At 41.7% G+C, this 17951-nt stretch overlaps 1 protein-coding gene across 2 annotated transcripts in view; it reads left to right on the top strand.

Moving 5' to 3' along the window:
• ap2b1 (adaptor related protein complex 2 subunit beta 1) overlaps positions 1 to 17951 on the top strand; it is a 272901-nt gene that overhangs the window by 66858 nt on the left and 188092 nt on the right. For both annotated transcript variants that reach the window (XM_080210859.1, XM_080210856.1), the window contains exons 9-12: positions 10896 to 10991; positions 12680 to 12795; positions 14294 to 14459; positions 14955 to 15053. In XM_080210859.1, the coding sequence (XP_080066985.1) occupies positions 10896 to 10991; positions 12680 to 12795; positions 14294 to 14459; positions 14955 to 15053 (477 nt within the window). The remainder of the gene's footprint in view (positions 1 to 10895; positions 10992 to 12679; positions 12796 to 14293; positions 14460 to 14954; positions 15054 to 17951) is intronic.

Below are 17951 nucleotides of genomic sequence, written 5' to 3'. Positions count from 1 at the left end.
AGATTGAAGAAGCTATATAAATACTTGTTAATTATGGGTTTCTGCTGTACTTGCAGCTGAGTCTAAATCTACTTTAAACTCTTAGCTGTTTTCATGACATAAGACTTGTGTTAAAAGTTTGTTTAAAAGCCATTGCAGAATCATAGAATCCCTACAGTACAGAAAGGGGCTATTCAGCCCATTGAGTTTATACTGACCATATCCCACCCAGGCCCTATTTACCTTGCTAATCCCCCTGACGCTAGGGTCTATTTAGTATGGCCAGTCAAGCTAACCACATCTTTGGACTGTGGGTGGAAACCGGAGCACCTGGAGGAAACCCACGCAGGGGAGAAAGTGCAAACTCCACACAGGCAGTGATCCAAGGCCGGAATTGAACCTGGGTTCCTAGCAGTGTGAGGCAGCAGTGCTAACCACTGTGCCACAGTAATGCCCATCATGGATCTGAAATTCCTTCTCATGTATATATTCAATTGTCTCTTGAAAATTATTACTGATTCTTATTATTTCATAAGAAGAATAATCAGATTGCAAGTATCAAGGAGATACTTTGGCATGAATGTAGTGATGAGGCTGACCTTATTAAGGCTGTAGAGAGATAAGTTGTGACAAATAAATATAGCTTGTGAAGCAATGACCACAGTGCAGTGCCCAGAACAGGGGACCCAAGGCAAAATACTTTTTGTGGAACCATGTATGGTAGGCACGACTGACACGCAGCTATAGCAAATTCGGGACTGGGAATTAAACATTGCAGGGTACAACATTTTTTTAAAAGCGGGGAAGCACAGTAGAAAATAAAAGGCAGTAGAAAAATATGACAGACCTTTGCAGGACAAGTTTGTTAAAAGGCTAGTATTTATGATTCATGTAGTGTTACCTACATGAATCATAGTCCTCATGAGAGCCTATACTATATCTTTGTAAAACAAGCCCCGATATGAATTATCTGGAATGTTTCAGTTCACCTCCTGTACTACTTTGAGGTGTTAATTTTTTTCATGGGTTGGTTATAGTCTGGTACTGGTTAGAGGTTATAAACTTTGGTAGAAAGTTGCTAATGTTGGGATCATACTACCAAAACTTGTTGGCAAAGTGTCTTCTATAAGCTGTGTATTGACACAGATCAGGAGACATTTCTTTCAGTAGTTATCTCTGTTCCATTGTCCTTGTCAAGTTTTATAGCAAGTATTCCTGTGGATAAGCGTATTCGTACAAAACAAATGGAAGAAGAGGTGAATGTATTTTTGCAACAAATTTTCATAATCTGGGATGTACTTCCTGAAATAATGGGAATCAATAATAGTTTTATTTAGAGACAATTCCTTCTTGCACATGAGAAGGAATTTCAGGTTTATGATGAAAGTGCAGGAGAGTGTGACTGACTAAATAGGTCTTAACTAATTGCATTTCTGTAGCTAGCACCTTTAACATTGTAAAACATCTCAGGGCAGTTCACAGGAGCATAATCAAACAACATTTAATATGAGCCAGGTTAGGGCAGGTGAGGTAAGTTTACAAAGCATCATAAAAGAGAAAAGAAAAGCAGCGATTTAGGGAGGGCTTTCCATAGTTTGAGTCGTAAACAGCTGAAAATGCTGTTTGAAACATTGTCGAGTGGTTAAAATCAGGAATGTGCAAGAAGCTAGAGTCGAAGGGACACAGTACATAGAACAGTACAGTACAGGCTCTTCGACCCTCAGTGTTGTGCCGAGCTATGTCCAAACCCATGATCAAGCTATCCCACTCTGTAATTCTGGTGTGCTCCATGTGCCTATCCAATAACCGCTTGAAAGTTCCTAATGTGTCTGACTCCACTATCACAGCAGACAGTGTATTCCACAACCCCAACCACTCTCCGAGTAAAGAACCTACCTCAGACATCCGTCCTACATCCCCCACCACGAACATTATGGTTATGCCCCCCAGTAACATCTACATCCACCCAAGGAAATAGTCTCTGAACGTCCATTCTATCTATCCCCTTTGTCATCTTATAAACTTCTATTAAGTCGCCGCTCATTCTCCTCTGCTCTAAAGAGAAAAGCCCAAGCTCCCTCAACCTTTCCTCGTAAGACCTACCCTCCAAACCAGGCAGCATCCGGTTAAATCTCCTCCGCACCCTATCCAGTGCTTCAACATCCTTCTTAAAGCGAGGTGACCAGAACTGCACAGAATATTCCAAATGTGACCTCACCAAGGTCCTGTATAACCCCACGGCTCTTAAACTCAGACCTCCTGTTAATAAACGCTAACACGCTATAAGCCTTCTTCATGGCTCTATCCTCTTGAGTGGCAACCTTCAGAGATCTGTGGATATGAACCCCAAGATCTCTCTGTTCCTCCACATTCCTCAGAACCCTGCTGTTGACCCTGTAATCCACGTTCAAGTTTGTCCTACCAACATGAATCACCTCGCACTTATCAGGGTTAAACTCCATCTGCCACTTTTCGGTCCAGCTCTGCATCCTATCGATGTCTCTTTGCAGTCTGCGAGAGCCCTTCACCTCATCCACTACTCCACCGATCTTGGTGTCATCACTAAATTTACTAACCCACCCTTTAGCCCCTTTTCCAAGTCATTGATAAAAATCACAAATAGCAGAGGACCCAGCACTGATCCCTGTGGTACACCACTGGTAACTGGCATCCAGTCTGAAAATTTTCCCTCCACCACCATCCTCTGTCTTCTATGAGGTAGCTAATCGGCCAAATTTCCTTCTCTTCCACACCTCCTTAGTTTCTTTATGAGCCTACCATGGGGAAATCTTATCAAACGCCTTACTAAAATTCCCGTATACGACATCAGCTGCTTTACCTCCATTTACACACCAAGTTGCCTCTCAAAGAATTCAATCAAATTTGTGATGCAAGACTTACCCCTCATGAATCTGTGCTGACTATCCTGGATTAAGCTGCGTCTTTCCAAATGGAAAGATATCCTGGAGGTTGTAGGGTGGAGGAGATCTTGAGGCGTTGCTTAACCAGAAGCCAGTGTAGATCAGGAAGCACAGGACGTTGGGTGGAATGGTCTTGGTGTGAGTTTGGTGAAAGCTAGCAGAGTTTTCGGGGAGCTTAAATTTATTGAGCATGAAAAATGGCAGGCTGGCTAGGAGTGTGTTGGAATAGACCAATCTAGAGACAACTAAAGACATGGATGAGGCTTTCAGCAGCTGGCATTGCATATGGACCAGAAGGCCTCTGTGCTGTTTGGCCCTACAATATAATTGTTAAATATTACGATACAGTAAGAAGTCTCTCAATGCCAGGTTAAAGTCCAACAGGTTTATTTGGAATCACGAGTTTTCAGAGGCCTTCTCCTTCATCAGATGAGTGATTCACACTCACCTGATGCACCAAAAGTTCATGATTCCAAATAAACCTGATGGACTTTAACCTGATACTGAGACACTTTTTGTTGTGTCCACCCTGGTCCAATGCTGGCATCACCACGTCATAAATATTTGGATGCCACTTCTGGGTTAAAAACAACTGCTGTGTTGTGAATGCCTTTATGATTCAAGTATCAGTGCACAGACAGTTCTGGTATCCAGGACAACTGTTTTAATTAGGGGTGAGTGAAGTCGGCCGTAGCTGCTTGTTCCTGCTCACCTATGGGACATCTTTTCGGTAGGCTGCCTTTGTGACAGTAACAAGTATAATCGGCTTGCTTTCATATCTGTTCCTCCAGCTGATGTTGAGAAGATGGGACTAATTGAGTATGTGGTACGGTCCAGAATATAGCTAGCAGAGTAAAAACAGCAGGTTAGCTTCCTTTTTGCTGTGTTGTAGTTTTTTAAATTTCATTTTGTGTGTGTGCTTGGCCTCACTTCTGAAACTGAGAAGGCAAACATATGGCTTGCGGCCAGCAGGAAATGTTTGCCTGCCCCAGACTCTCTTTTTGTCAACATTTCTTATACTACACAGCCTCCCCCTCACACCTGTCGGCTCAGTTTTACGGGAAACTGAGCATAGTAGGAATCTAATCAGCATTCATCCCTGCAGTAAAGGAACAGGGTTAGACCGTTCAGTTAGAGTATGTCTGATCCGTATCTTAACTCCATATACATGCTTGCTCCCGTGATTCTTGCCTGACAAAAATCAGGTCATCTCAGATTTTAAATTTCCAGTCATAAGTGAGAATTCCAGATTTCCCCGACTCTGTTTTAAAGCAGTGTTTCCTGATATTAGGCCTCAGTGCCTTTGCTCTTATTATGCTCCTTTGTTTGGACTCCACCTGAGGATAGAGTTTCTTTCGATTCTATCAGCTCCATTAATTGTCACTCTCAGTTAGAATCCTTCTATCGCCATTAATCAAGGGGACACAGCTGTGGTGTATGTAGCCAATCCTCACAAATTAACCAGCTCTTTTCGTCCTGGTATCATTCTGCTGAATCTGCTCCAGTGGCATTATATTACTGAGCCAGAAGTTCATTTTAACTCATTATTTTCTGAAGTATAGTAATGTACACATTTCTTTAGTGCAGTTTAAAGTTTAAACTTCCTTGACTGATTAAACCAACTAATCTATTTTTGGAGCATGCAGATTGGAATTTCAAGAATTGACTTCAATTCTGCTGAAATGGTTGGGAACAGGGGCTGCGTGAATGTGAGTTAATTGGATCAACTGAAAGAGATCATTTTCTGTGCTTTGTCCTCCATGGGTAGACAAGATTATAAAGAATGTTTACCAGAGAACAAATACCTATCTTCCACAGTGGAAAATAGAAATGTCAGTTAAGTATGCAGAACTTAATTTGCATCCTTTCAGTGAGGGGTGTGTGTGTGTACAAGAGTTTTGAGACTTACAATCTATGTTTGACATATTAAACATTGAATTTGTATAAAGAGACGCATACAAGTGTAGTGCTGACAATGGAAGAAGTTGAAAGGAAGCATGAGAAAAGCTGCAAAGAAAGCCCAGACCAAACAAAGCTGGTTGTGTTGCAGCTTGGTATGGCTCCTCTCTACCCAAGACTGCAGGAAACTACAAAAGGTCGTAAATGTAGCCAAATCCATGACGCAAACCAGCCTCCTATCCATTAACTCTGTCGATACTTCCCGCTCCCTCAGCAAAGAAGCCAGCATAATTAAGGACCCCAAGTACCCCGGACATTTTCTCTTCCACTGGGAAGAAGATACAAAAGTCTGAGATCACGTACGAACTGACTCAAGAACAGTTTCTTCCTTGCTGCCATCAGACTTTGGAATGGATCTACCTTGCACGTCGATCTTTCTCTACAGCATATCCATGACTGTCACGCAACGTTCTGCACCCTCTCCTTTCCTTCTCTATGAACAGTGTGCTTTGTCTGTATCCTGTGCAAGAAACAATACTTTTCACTGTACGCTAATGTATGTGACAATAATAAATCAAATCAAAAGCAAAAATGGATGACTTGAGAAATTTTTGACCTAACGAGTAAAAGAAATTTAAAAACAAAGATATAATGAAGTAAACCATGTCGGCAGAAATTATAATGAAACGTAAAATTGCAAAGGAAGGTGCTGGAATGGAAAACGTGATGCAGGGGATCACGTGGATGCGAACAATATGTTGGACAGATATGATAAAATAAGAGAGATAACAGGTGTTATCTGATGAAAGTGGAGTTGCAAGGTGGGAAAGAAATCTGTGAGCTATAACATAACAGAAGGAGACCACCTGTCATTGACAATTTAGATAGATCGAAATTATGATAGAAATGGATATATCTACAAAGATGATTCAGGCTTTTAATTAAGTTGACATAAAAGCTATCACAATCTTTGGAACAATACTTGCAATACATATGTTATAACTAATGGTATGAACAACTAACTATTTTTGTTCAGCTGCCAGAGAAACCAGGGCAGGTAACTGCACATTCGACTGAACATTTGAGTCATATATTTAAAATCCTGCTGAGAGTAATCCCTCTTAGAAACAGGAATATAATTGAAAAAGAAGCCAGTGAAATACAAAGTGGCTTTATATCTGGCAAAGGAATTCGGGAAGGGATCTTTAACGTGGGAACTATCTGTGAGTGATGCTGAGAGATGAATAAAGGTGTGCACCTTTGTTCCATGGTAAAGGCCTAAGACTGATATGAAATTTGTATTGGAATAAAAGAATAGAAAAGACAATGGCCCAGATCTTCCATTTCTCAGATGTATGCTAGAGGTATCCTGGAGGTGTGCAAGAGAACTCCTTGGAAGTTCCTAGGCAAGGACTGACCGATTACTTTGTGTTCCATCCTTCCTTGTGTCAAAGTAGTTGGCTATAGACAATGTAATTACAACCAACAAATCAGCGTACGGCCAGTTGTGGAACGTTAGGTTGCACTGTGTAGGAATTTGAGATTAAAAGTTGAGCATATCAGCAAGAGTCTAAGTGTGTAAGACTGACTGATCAGGCCAGGCATTCACATGCAACAAAATTAGTGCTAGAGATATAAAGAAAACCTGAGTGTACTGTGTTGGACTCAGATATAGAAAATGCTGCAAATTGCACTGTGTTGGCGTTTGAAGGTGCAAAATTGATGGCTGCTTCAAGTTGGAACTCTATGTTAGAACTTGTCAGTTCCAAATCGATGGCTTAATTGCACCAACAAAGCTGTTCAACTGGTCCGTTATCTCAATTAAAAGCAAAATATTGCAGTTGCTGGAATCTGAAACAAAAACAGAAAAATGCTGGACAAGCCCAGCAGGTTTGTGGTTTGTTCTCTAGTGTTAAAGGTGTATATATTATAGAAACAAGTTCATAACTGTTAGGCTTTAGTATGATGGGAGTGATACTCATTAATAGAATCTTACAGCACAAGTTGAGTCTGGAACTGCCCCGAAGAGCATATCGCTGACCATCTATCTCAAAAATTCAGTGAGTTATGGTTATGCACTTAACATTTGTGGGCTTTGACCTCGATATCTGTTCTTTGAAATTTACGTTGCCATTTGCTGAACTGTTTTGAGAACTTTACCTTCCTGCAAGAGTAAAAACCTCTCTCACTGCAGTGACTGGTGCAAGAGTGCAGTGGATCTGCTCTGTGTGTTTAGTGGCAGGCAAGAGGTGTCACGGGTGCACATTTAATATGAAGGAAGAGAACCAGGATGTGATCTTGCGTAGTTTGTGAAAATGGCTGGTGGAGGTTAAAGAGTTTCGAACCTTGTTCCTGTTGACTCCTCTTTTGGGCTTGACATGATTGCTGGCGGTTGGCAAAGTCATAGAGTCCCTATAGTGCAGGAGGAGACATTCAGCCCATTGAGCCTGCACAATCACACCCAGGCCCTATCCCCTTAAACGCACATATTTACCTTGATAACTCACCTGAAACTAAGGGTCAATTTAGCATGGCCAATCCACCTAATCCACACACCTTCGGACTGTGGGAGGAACCGGAACACCCAGAGGAAGCCCACGTAGACATGGGGATAATGTGCAAATCCTGCCTAGACAGTAACCTGAGGCCGGTATTGAAACTGGGTCCCTGGCACTGTGATGTAGCAGTGCCAACCACTGTGCCATTCCAGGAAAGAAAAGGCACGAGTGCAACACCTGATGTCTCACCAAGCACCATTCTTCCTGCAACATCAGGAGAATTTTAGAATGATTTCAAAGTAATGTAATTTGTCTCACATAGTAAAAGACCTAAAGCTAAGTGTTTAAATATGGTATTAGTTCATCTTACACAGATAAATGGCTTATCGCTTTAATAATGCTTTGGGCAAACTAATTTGGAGTGTGATACAAGTTGTTCCAAAAGATCTTTAAATCCAGCATTGTTTTGTCTAATGCCAACCTAAAAGCATGATGTGGAGATGCTGGCGTTGGACTGGGGTAAACACAGTAAGAAGTCTCACGCTACCAAGTTAAAGTCCAACAGGTTTATTTGGTAGCACAAGCCACCAGCTTTCGGAGCATTGCCCCTTCATCAGGTAAATGGGAGTTTGTTCACAAAGGGGGCATATAAAGACACAAAGATACAAAATAAACCTGTTATAAATTGAGTTTGTGTCTTTATGTGCCCTGTTTGTGAACAGAACTCCCACTTACCTGATGAAGGGGCAGCGCTATGAAAGCTAGTGGCTTGTGCTACCAAATAAACCTGTTGGACTTTAACCTGGTATTGTGAGACTTCTTAGAACCTAAAAGCAGTTAGACCCTTCAGAATTCAGTTTTGCTTTGATCTCAGTATTGTCTCTAATGGATTTTTAAATGTTTTGACTGAGGCCAGTGGAAGCGCAGGAAAGTGTTTTCGTGTATAGTTCGATATTGTTGTCATTTTGATATGTGCTTTTGTGTTTAGAAATCAATTAGATTCCTTTTAATCCAGTGTGTAATGTAATACGTTCACATGATCCAGACATTTTGGTTCTTATAGTGTGACCAGTTTTTCCTTAGAAGTGCTGATGAGCAAGTCTTAGTCTGAGCTTAGTGATGATGCCCCTGTCACTGAGACAAAAGCCCTACTCGAAGGACTTGAGATAATCCACACTGAAAAGTCTATGGAGATATATAACATCTATATATATATATAGAGGGAGCTTTGCAGTATCAGTTAATACGCTAAATTGTTCAGGTAGACATAAGGAATCCCATGGCATTACTGAAAGGTGAGTAGTGAGTATGCTTGTTGTCTTGGTTTGCATTCTTCTCTCAATCAGCCTTAAAATACGCTATTTGGCCATTATCTCATTGCCATCTATAGATCTTTGTATGCAAGTTGATTGTCACATTCATCTACATATGAACAATGACTGAGTTCAAAAGGAATTAATTAGCTGTAAAGTGTTTTCCCAAGGATATGCAGGGTTTTGTACGAATGTAAGTTTGTTTATTCTTTCAGGCTTTAAATTACAGTGCAAAGTGGTTCCAGTGCCTCTGATAATGCTGTTACCACATTATAGGGTTGCTTCAGTAGTATTCTTACTGCCAGGAAATTATTAAAGTTATAGTACAGGAGAACTGATCAGGTGATCACATCTGTGCTTTCGATTGGGAGCTACTCACATTTGTATAGAATTGTCCCAGTTCATACAAAATTGACAAGTTAACAGGTGAACTGAAAGCCAAGCAGCTAATTGCGATTGAGTGATAATGGATGGAGGTTAATTTATTAACCTGGTGAATGGATATGCAAGGAACCTTTTCCATTGTGCGCTTTCAAAAATTGAAGAGCTTGGAATGGAAATGTGAAGCAATATAAAAGTTATACCAACGCTTAGCAGTGGCTTAAATCAGGACTATATTAGAAACACTTGAAAGGTAATAATGCCTGGATTTATGATTAGCGGTGAAGTGACAGTGCTTACTGCCAACCTGGAAGAAAACTGACTACCAAGATCTCAAACTCCCAACGTTACTTGGGCGTCAGATTTGGGGCCGTCAGACAAACAGCAACAATGATGTTATTGACGGTTTAAGAAGTCTCACAACACCAAGTTAAAATCCAAGAGGTTTATTTGGTAGCAAAAGCCACTAGCTTTCGGAGCACTGCTCCTTCATCAGGTAAGTCTTTACTTACCTTACTTTGTCAGGTAGGTCTTACCTGACAAAGGAGCAGCACTCCAAAAGCTTGTGGCTTGTGCAACCAAATAAACTTGTTGATCTTTAACCTGGTGAGTCTTCTGACTGTGTTTACCCCAGTCTAACGTCAGCATCTCCACATCGACAGGTTAAGCGGCTAATCACATAAGAACATAAGAAATAGGAGCAGGAGTAGGCCATCTAGCCCTTCAAGCTTGCCCTGCCATTCAATAAGATCGTGGCTGATCTGAAGTGGATAAGTTCCACTTTCCCGCTTTCTCCCCATAACCCTTAATTCCCCTGTCTATCAGAAACCTATCCACCCGTGACTTAAATATATTCAGCAAGGTAGCCTCCACCACTTCAATGGGCAGAGAATTCCTGAGATTCACCACCCTTTGAGTGAAGAAGTTCTTCCTCAATTCTGATCTAAACTGCACCCCCCTCCCTTTATCTTGAGGCTGTGTCCTCTAGTCCTGCTGTCCTTTTTAAGCAGGAAGAATCTCTCTACCTCTACCCTATCCATCCCCTTCATTATCTTATACGTCTCTATAAGATTCCCCCTCATCCTTCTGAACTCCAACTAGTACAGACCCAGTCTATTTAGTGTCTCTTCATAGTCCAACCCCCTCATCTCCGGTATCAGCCTAGTGAACCTCCTCTGCACTCCCTCCAAGGCCAATATATCCTTCCGCAAGTGCGGCAACCAAAACTGCACACAGTACTCCAGCTGTGGCCTCACCAGTACCCTGTACAGTTGCACAATGAAGAAATCTCAGATAACAAATCAGGAAATAAAAACACTGGTTATCCTTTGTATTTGTTATTTTACAAAGAAGGAAATGAAGATTGGGGCATATACGTGGGATTGGGGCAAAGCTAAATTATCATCAATTGTTTTAAAAATCTCTGGAGTTTTTATCAATGCCAAAATTAGTTTTTTCAGTACCAGAAATGTTGATCAGTAATTATGACTTAGTGTGCTGTTGATACCAAGTTAAACCTCATTCACTAAGACACAACTTTTCAAGTGTTTTTACAGTGACATCAAATTGAAATTAACGTTCAGTCCGGCTTCCTACAGATTTTCATGGGGAATCACAGCAAGCTCTGGATTTCTGTGTTTAACTGCACAAGTGCGGAAGTTGCTATCAGCTTCGCAGTTGTAATGAAAACAAACCTTGACAGTTCCTCCTCCATTATAAGAATTAAGGCCATTGTTTGTTGCTGTGTATGGGAAAGGGAATTAAGTGCTCTGGAGGCCATTATTAATTCAAGACAACTGTGGAGAAAAAGAAATGTCAAGTGTTATGTTTGGCTGCAGTTTCAGCCAAATTGTTGATTAGAGTTTGATACTGACCATTTTAAGAAGGCTCCTTTATCTCCTTAGGTGCTGGCAGAGCTGAAGGAGTACGCCACCGAGGTTGATGTTGACTTTGTGCGGAAAGCAGTCCGTGCCATTGGCCGCTGTGCCATCAAAGTTGAGGTAAGTGAGGCTGTGGTTTTGAAAATTCTGCTATTGCTGAATAAAAGTATTGCAGTCTCGCCAAACTTCAATGAGCCTGCAAGTCTGATGACTTGTCCAAGTTTTTAAATCCCCTATTGAGGCAGCAGAGTCTGAGATGCATTAAATTTTCTTTAGCATGGCAGGGTTTGCGTGTGCGCATGCATGCGGTGAGGAACAAAAACCTTATGCAAATTGCAGGACACAGGATAGTATTGTCAACACAGTATTAGACTCCTGGCATTTAATGACAAATAATCAGGACTATATTCCATGCTGTAAATGAACTCCCCTTCTTAGTTGTGAGCACTACAAGTTACAAATGATCAAAGGAAAAGTAGACCACCTATGAACTTTGTGGATGAGTGACTACTCAATTATAGTGAGGCTGGAACTGCATTTCAGTTTGCATTTTTATAAAGCAAAACATTGAAATGCTGAGGACTGATGGTGGTATTTAATTACTGAAACATGATTTTACAAATCTGCGTGAGGCAATGTGATACTAATTAACTTTGTGACTTGATTTATTATTGTCACATGTATTAGTATACAGTGAAAAGCATTGTTTCTTGCTTGCTATACAGATAAAGCATACTGTTCGTAGAGAAGGAAATTAGAGTGCGGAATGTAGTGTTACAGTCATAGCTAGGGTGTAGAGAAAGATCAACTTAATGTCCGGTTAGTCCATTCAAAAGTCTGACAACATCAGGGGAGAAGCTGTTCTCGAGTTGGTTGGTACATGACCTCAGACTTTTGTACCTTTTTCCCGACAGAAGAAGGTGGAAGAGACAATGTCCGGGGTGTGTAGTGTCCTGAAAAGCTGGCTCCTTTTCCGAGGTAGCGGAAAGTGTAGACAGAGTCAATAGATGGGAGACCGGTTTGCAAGATGGATTGGGCTACGTTCATGACCTTTTGTAGTTCCTTGCAGTCTTGGACAGAGTGGGAACCATACGAAGCTGTGATACAACCAGAAAGAATGTTTTCTGTGAAGCATCTGTAAAAGTTGGTGAGAGTTGTAGTTGACATGCCAAATTTCCATAGTCGTCTGAGAAAGTAGAGGCGTTGATGGGCTTTCTTAACGATAGTGTTGGCATGGGGGGACCAGGACAGGTTGTTGGTGATCTGGACACCTAGAAACTTGAAGCTCTTGACCCTTTCTACTTTGTCCCCATTGATGTCGAAACACCCATTAAACTAAGGAGCTATGACTCTACGCTGTGATTTTGAATCTCAAATGCCCAGTAGTGGTTTGAGAACTGATCGGCACAATTTGGGGCTGATTCTTTTAGTTTCTGCAAAATCCCTTTGTTTCCTGCTCTGTCCTGAAGATACCAACTGATGCTCGGGTTCAGGTGCCAGTGGGCTTTCATAGTCTCATCCAAGTTGCCATTGTTAGGAGGGCATCTCAGCCAGCCCCTATCCTGATCTCACCTGTTACTCTCCTGCATTGCGTCACTGAAAATTTGACCGTACGTGCAGATCTATTGGTGGATAATAAAGGGAAAGGTAATTTATATTAAAACTGTTTTCCTTACCACTTTCTAAACCTGCACTTAAATTTTATTTGTTTGGCTTCCCACTAAATGCTAAGGGCCATCCTGACTAATGGAGTTGTTTGGATTCATTTTTGGAAAATCAGTTCTGATACGCGGTCTGCTCTATCCCAGCAATCTGCCGAACGTTGTGTCAGCACACTGCTCGATCTCATCCAGACCAAAGTGAATTATGTCGTTCAGGAGGCTATTGTGGTCATAAGGGATATATTTCGCAAGTATCCCAACAAGTAAGTGGGGCAACGGATTGTGTGGGGAGCTGGGGCATGAATTATAGAATAAGGATGTTGCCAGAAGTGCTCGGCAGATGCTTAGACAGTATTCTATGCTGTGAGTATAACCTCTTTGTCTACTGCATTAGGCTTGATTCCTAGTTGTCTAAAATGGCTGATGATAACTTTTTTCCTTTTTAGTTGAGTCATTATGGCACCGAGGAAGGTCATTCAGCCCACCAAGCCCATGCCAGCTCCTCAGAGAGCAATTCAGTCAGTCTCTATTCATCCCTGTAGCCCTGCACGTTTACTTCTCTCAAGTGCCCAACCAAACTCCTTTTAAAATCATTTATATATTTGCATTTCTGTGATGGCATGGGCCAAAATTACTGCAACTACCAGGAAAGTGGTGGTCAGGAGAATAATGGGGGAAAGGTTTAGCACCGATCTTTGCTCTGCAATGTATGTATTTTACAGGTACTTTTATGAACAACCTTATTTCATCAAATTCACCATCAGTTTTCCTTGGTGCAATTGTAATTTATTTGAAGTAATCAAATATATTTTCTTTGAAGCTGTGACAAATGTGAAGAATAAAATTGCTTCATACGTGCTATCAAAAATAATCAGAAACCAATAATGGAGTAGTTAGCAGTTCTACAGAGATTCAGAACAATCTACAATAAATGAAAACTTGATCCTTGCTGGAAACTGATTTTTAAACGATTATTTGTTCATGGGATATGGGTATTGCTGGCTAGGCCAACATTCATTGTCGGCACGGGCTCGTTGGGCCGAAGGGCCTGTTTCCCGTGCTGGTTTGTTCTTTGTTCTTTGTCCATCCCTTATTACCTTTGGGAAGATGGTGGTAGAATACATTCTTGAACCACTGCAGTCCTTGTGATGTCAGTATACCCACCGTGCTGTTAGGGAGGAAGTTCCAGGATTTTGATCCAATGACAGTGAAGGAATGGCAATATACTTTCAAGTCAGGGTGATATGTGGCTTGGAGGGGAATGTTAGGTGGTGGTGTTTCCAGCTATCTGCTGCCCTTGCCCTTCCAGATGTAGTGATTGTCGGTTTGGAGGGTGCTTTTGAAGGAACATTGGGGAGTTGCTGCAGATTATGTTGTAGATTGTACACGTTGCTGCCAGTGTGATCAGTAATGGAGAGGATCAATATTGGCGGTAAATGGAGTGGCAACGAAGCAGGCTACTTTGTCCTGAATGGTTTTGACTTTCTTGAGTGTTGTTGGGGCCGCATTCATCCAGGTGGTTGGAGTGCATCCCATCACTCTGCTGAATTGTGCCTTGTAAATGGCGAACAGGAGGTTAAAATTTTGGTTAAAAAATTAAAACATGTCTTGCAAATGAAAAGCTCCCTCCTGTGCTTCAAAAAGGCTAAGAAAGACTGGCAACATAAAGTTAAATACAAAACAAAGGCTCTTGCTTAACTGAGATCACACTTAAAGTTGGGGAAAATGAATTGTGATAATGGTGCGGCTTTGATTTGCCAGGTATGAGAGCATCATTGCAACCTTGTGTGAGAACTTGGATTCGCTTGATGAGCCGGATGCACGAGCAGCCATGATCTGGATTGTTGGTGAATATGCAGAGAGAATTGACAATGCTGATGAACTGCTAGAAAGCTTCCTGGACGGTTTCCATGATGAAAGCACCCAGGTAAGGCCACTGGAATCGCTTAATGAATGAGTAGTGAATGAGAATTATCCACTTGTTTGTCATTCATTCCATGACCTTTCTGATTTGGGAGTTACTGAAGAAAGGGGAGTTCCAAGGAAGGAACATGGCTGATTGAATGCTCTTAAATTGGCACCTCCGAATTAAAGTCACCTGTGACGGCAAGGGCTGATGATGCATTAAATCAAAGCGGATTGAATTTCTTATTAACTAAATTTATTAGTCTTAATAATTCAACACTGGGGATTGGGAGCCCTTGAAATCAAAGTGAACAACAAGATTATATGACAAGGCTTCACGGTTGAAGAGAGATAACTCGGTGAAGGCAAAGGAATTCCTCAGCCTTCCCTTGTTAATACACTGGAATAATTTCCATGCGTCAGCCCACATACCAATTGAGCAAACATGTAACCTGAATGATTTGCTGCTTATCAGCAGAATTTGCGAGGGATAAATCCTGTGATTTTTCTCTAACAGGTGCAGCTGACCCTGCTTACGGCAATTGTGAAATTGTTTTTAAAGAAACCGACAGATACACAGGAGTTGGTCCAGCAGGTCCTCAGTCTGGCTACACAGGTAGGCACTGCTGGCAGTGACTGAATTTGTACCGAAAGGACCATTGCACTGATTTGCTGGATGCTGCCAGATTTTAAATATACTGGGGTGGGTTGCAGAAAACCTTTGGCCCATTTGATCCCATCACATTTCAAGATACTGAATGTCATCCTGAAAGGATTGTGATGCAGGTTATGTTGTTAATGCTGCTATTAAGTTAAATTTACCTTTCAAGGGTTAGTTTCACAGTACAATAAAGCTGGGAGATGAAGATTGAGGAGTCAGCTGAAGGATGGTGTTTTCGATCACAAGTGTTCTGGGAATATCTAAAGCCCCTACTGAGGTAGGGATGTTTCAATTCATGTGCTGCCAGGATGAGGAGTCTGCAGAGGATGTAACCTTGAGAAAAGAAAGAGCTTGGTCGACAGGGCTGCCAGAAAGTTCCTGATTGGGGAAGTACTTTGAAGGCCGACCCTTTCACTTCCCAAGTTCGATCAGCAAAGAGAGGGTGAAAAAAAAGACAGTAAAAAATGGTTAGTTTTAAATGTGAAGTTGTAAGTACAGATCTGGGTGCTAAAGTTGGAAGCTAAAATACGAGCAGTTGATTTTTGAAATTAGACTTGTTTTGGCCATTACTTTTGTTGGTATCAAGTCTTGAAAAGGACAGGGTACATGCTTTTACTTATTTCGTGAGGAGAGAAGTCAGATTGAGCGAAGGGAATTTGATTTGTATTTACTGTTATTCAACTTGACTGTTGCTGTTACTGTTTACCATTTATATGGATGATCTGGAGGAGGGGGCTGAGTGTAGGGTGACGAAATTTGCTGATGACACGAAGATGAGTGGAAAAGCAAATTGCGCGGAGGGTGTGGAAAGTCTGCAGAGGGATCTGGATAGGCTGAGCGAGTGGGCGAGGACCTGGCAGATGGAGTATAATGTCAGCAAGTGTGAGGTTATCCACTTTGGCAGAAATAATAGTAGGAGGGATTACTATTTAAAGGGCGAAAAGCTGCAGCATGCTACGGTGCAGAGGGACCTGGGGGTCCTTGTGCACGAGTCGCAAAAACCCAGTCTGCAGGTGCAGCAGGTGATCAAGAAGGCGAATGGAATGTTGGCTTTTACAGCAAGGGGGATAGAGTATAAAAGCAGGGAGGACTTGCTGCAACTGTACAGGGTACTGGTGAGGATGCAACTGGAGTACTGTGTGCAGTTTTGGTCGCCGCACTCGCACAAGGATATTTTCGCCTTGGAGGGGGTGCAGAGGAGGTTCGTTAGGCTGATATTGGAGATGAGGGGGTTGGACTATAAAGAGAGACTAAATAGACTGGGTCTGTACTCGTTGGAGTTTAAAAGGATGAGGGGGGATCTTATAGAGACATATAAGATAATGAAAGGGATGGATAGGGTAGAGGTAGAAAGATTCTTCCCGCTTAGAAAGGATGAAAGGATAGCAGGACTAGAGGGCACAGCCTCAAGATAACAGGGGAACAGTTTAGATCAGAGTTGAGGAGGAACTTCTTCACTCAAAGGGTGGTGAATGTCTGGAATTCTCTGCCCATTGAAGTGGTGGAGGCTACCTCGCTAAATATATTTAAGTCAAGGGTAGATAGGTTTTTGACAGACGAGTGAATTAAGGGTTATGGGGAGTAAGCAGGAAAGTGGAACTGATCCACTTCAGATCAGCCATGATCTTACTGAATGGCGGGGCAGGCTCGAAGGGCTAGATGACCTACTCCTGCTCCTATTTCTTATGTTCTTATTAGTATGAACTTTGTTTCACTGCTGTTCCCTGGTCTGAAGATTGGAGAAATGGATACGCTAGATCAATATAAAGCTCACTTAATGATGTTGTATTGTTAGACCCTTTGATTATTCTCTGTACAATTGGATATTGAGTTATTTGGCCACATTCTTGGACATAAAAATATCCGGACGACTTATGAACATGACCACTATACAGGAGGCAGTGGCCTAGTTGTATTATCGCTAGTCTATTATTCCAGAAACTCAGCTAGTGCTCTGGCGACTCGGGTTCAAATCCCACCACGGCAGATGGTGGAATTTGAATTCAATAAAACATATCTGGAATTAAGAATTTACTTGATGACCGTGAAACCATTGTCGATAGTCGAAAAAACCATCTGGTTCATTAATATCCTTCAGGGAAGGAAATCTGCCTGGCCTACATGTGACTCTCGAGCCACAGCAATGTGGTTGACTCTCAACTACCCTTTCAAATGGCCTAGCAAGCCACTCAGTTGAAGCCAGCTCTTCACCTTTTCAAGGGCAACTAGGGGTGGGCAATAAATGCTGGCCAGCCAGTGATGTCCATGTGACACAATGTTATTAAAAAAAGACCATTTATTGAGAGGCAGGCACAAGTTGGCTAGTTTATTGTAAGATGTCAACATGCTACCTTCAGATCACTGTCCTACTGTTCCTTAAATAAGTTTAGTATTCTGGCCTTGACCACCTTGTGTAGCAACCTTTCTGATATTTGTAAAGTAATTTTTTTTCCTCACCTCTGCTTTCAATGTGAAACCTGTACCGTCTTGCCTTATTGCCCTGACATATGTAAGAGAATTGTTTAATAAAAATGTTCTGTATTATGTTTAACCTCTGTATTCCTCTTCACTCTGAGATACCTCTTAAGGCTGAGAGGTTCTTATTTATCAAGTAGTTTTTCATAGTTCCCCAATGCTGCCTTGTAGCCAGATAGTACACTTGTATCGCAGTTGTCATTATTGTATGAGATGTTCCAGGCACAGTCTGATCAGAGTATGCTACAGCTTCAGCCCAATCCCTGGGTATCAACACTTGCTGGATTTGGCAAAGTAAAGCACCATCTGCAGCATTTCAAGTCAATCGCCATGCAGGCAATTTAATGCAGACTGAAATACTATTTTTGTGAGAAGAAA

This window comes from Carcharhinus amblyrhynchos, chromosome 23 (assembly GCF_965287045.1).
Source record: "Carcharhinus amblyrhynchos chromosome 23, sCarAmb.v2.hapA, whole genome shotgun sequence".
Taxonomy (NCBI): Eukaryota; Metazoa; Chordata; class Chondrichthyes; order Carcharhiniformes; family Carcharhinidae; genus Carcharhinus; species Carcharhinus amblyrhynchos.
Note: the sequence above shows the minus strand (reverse complement) of the source record. Positions and strands in the feature narration are given on the sequence as shown.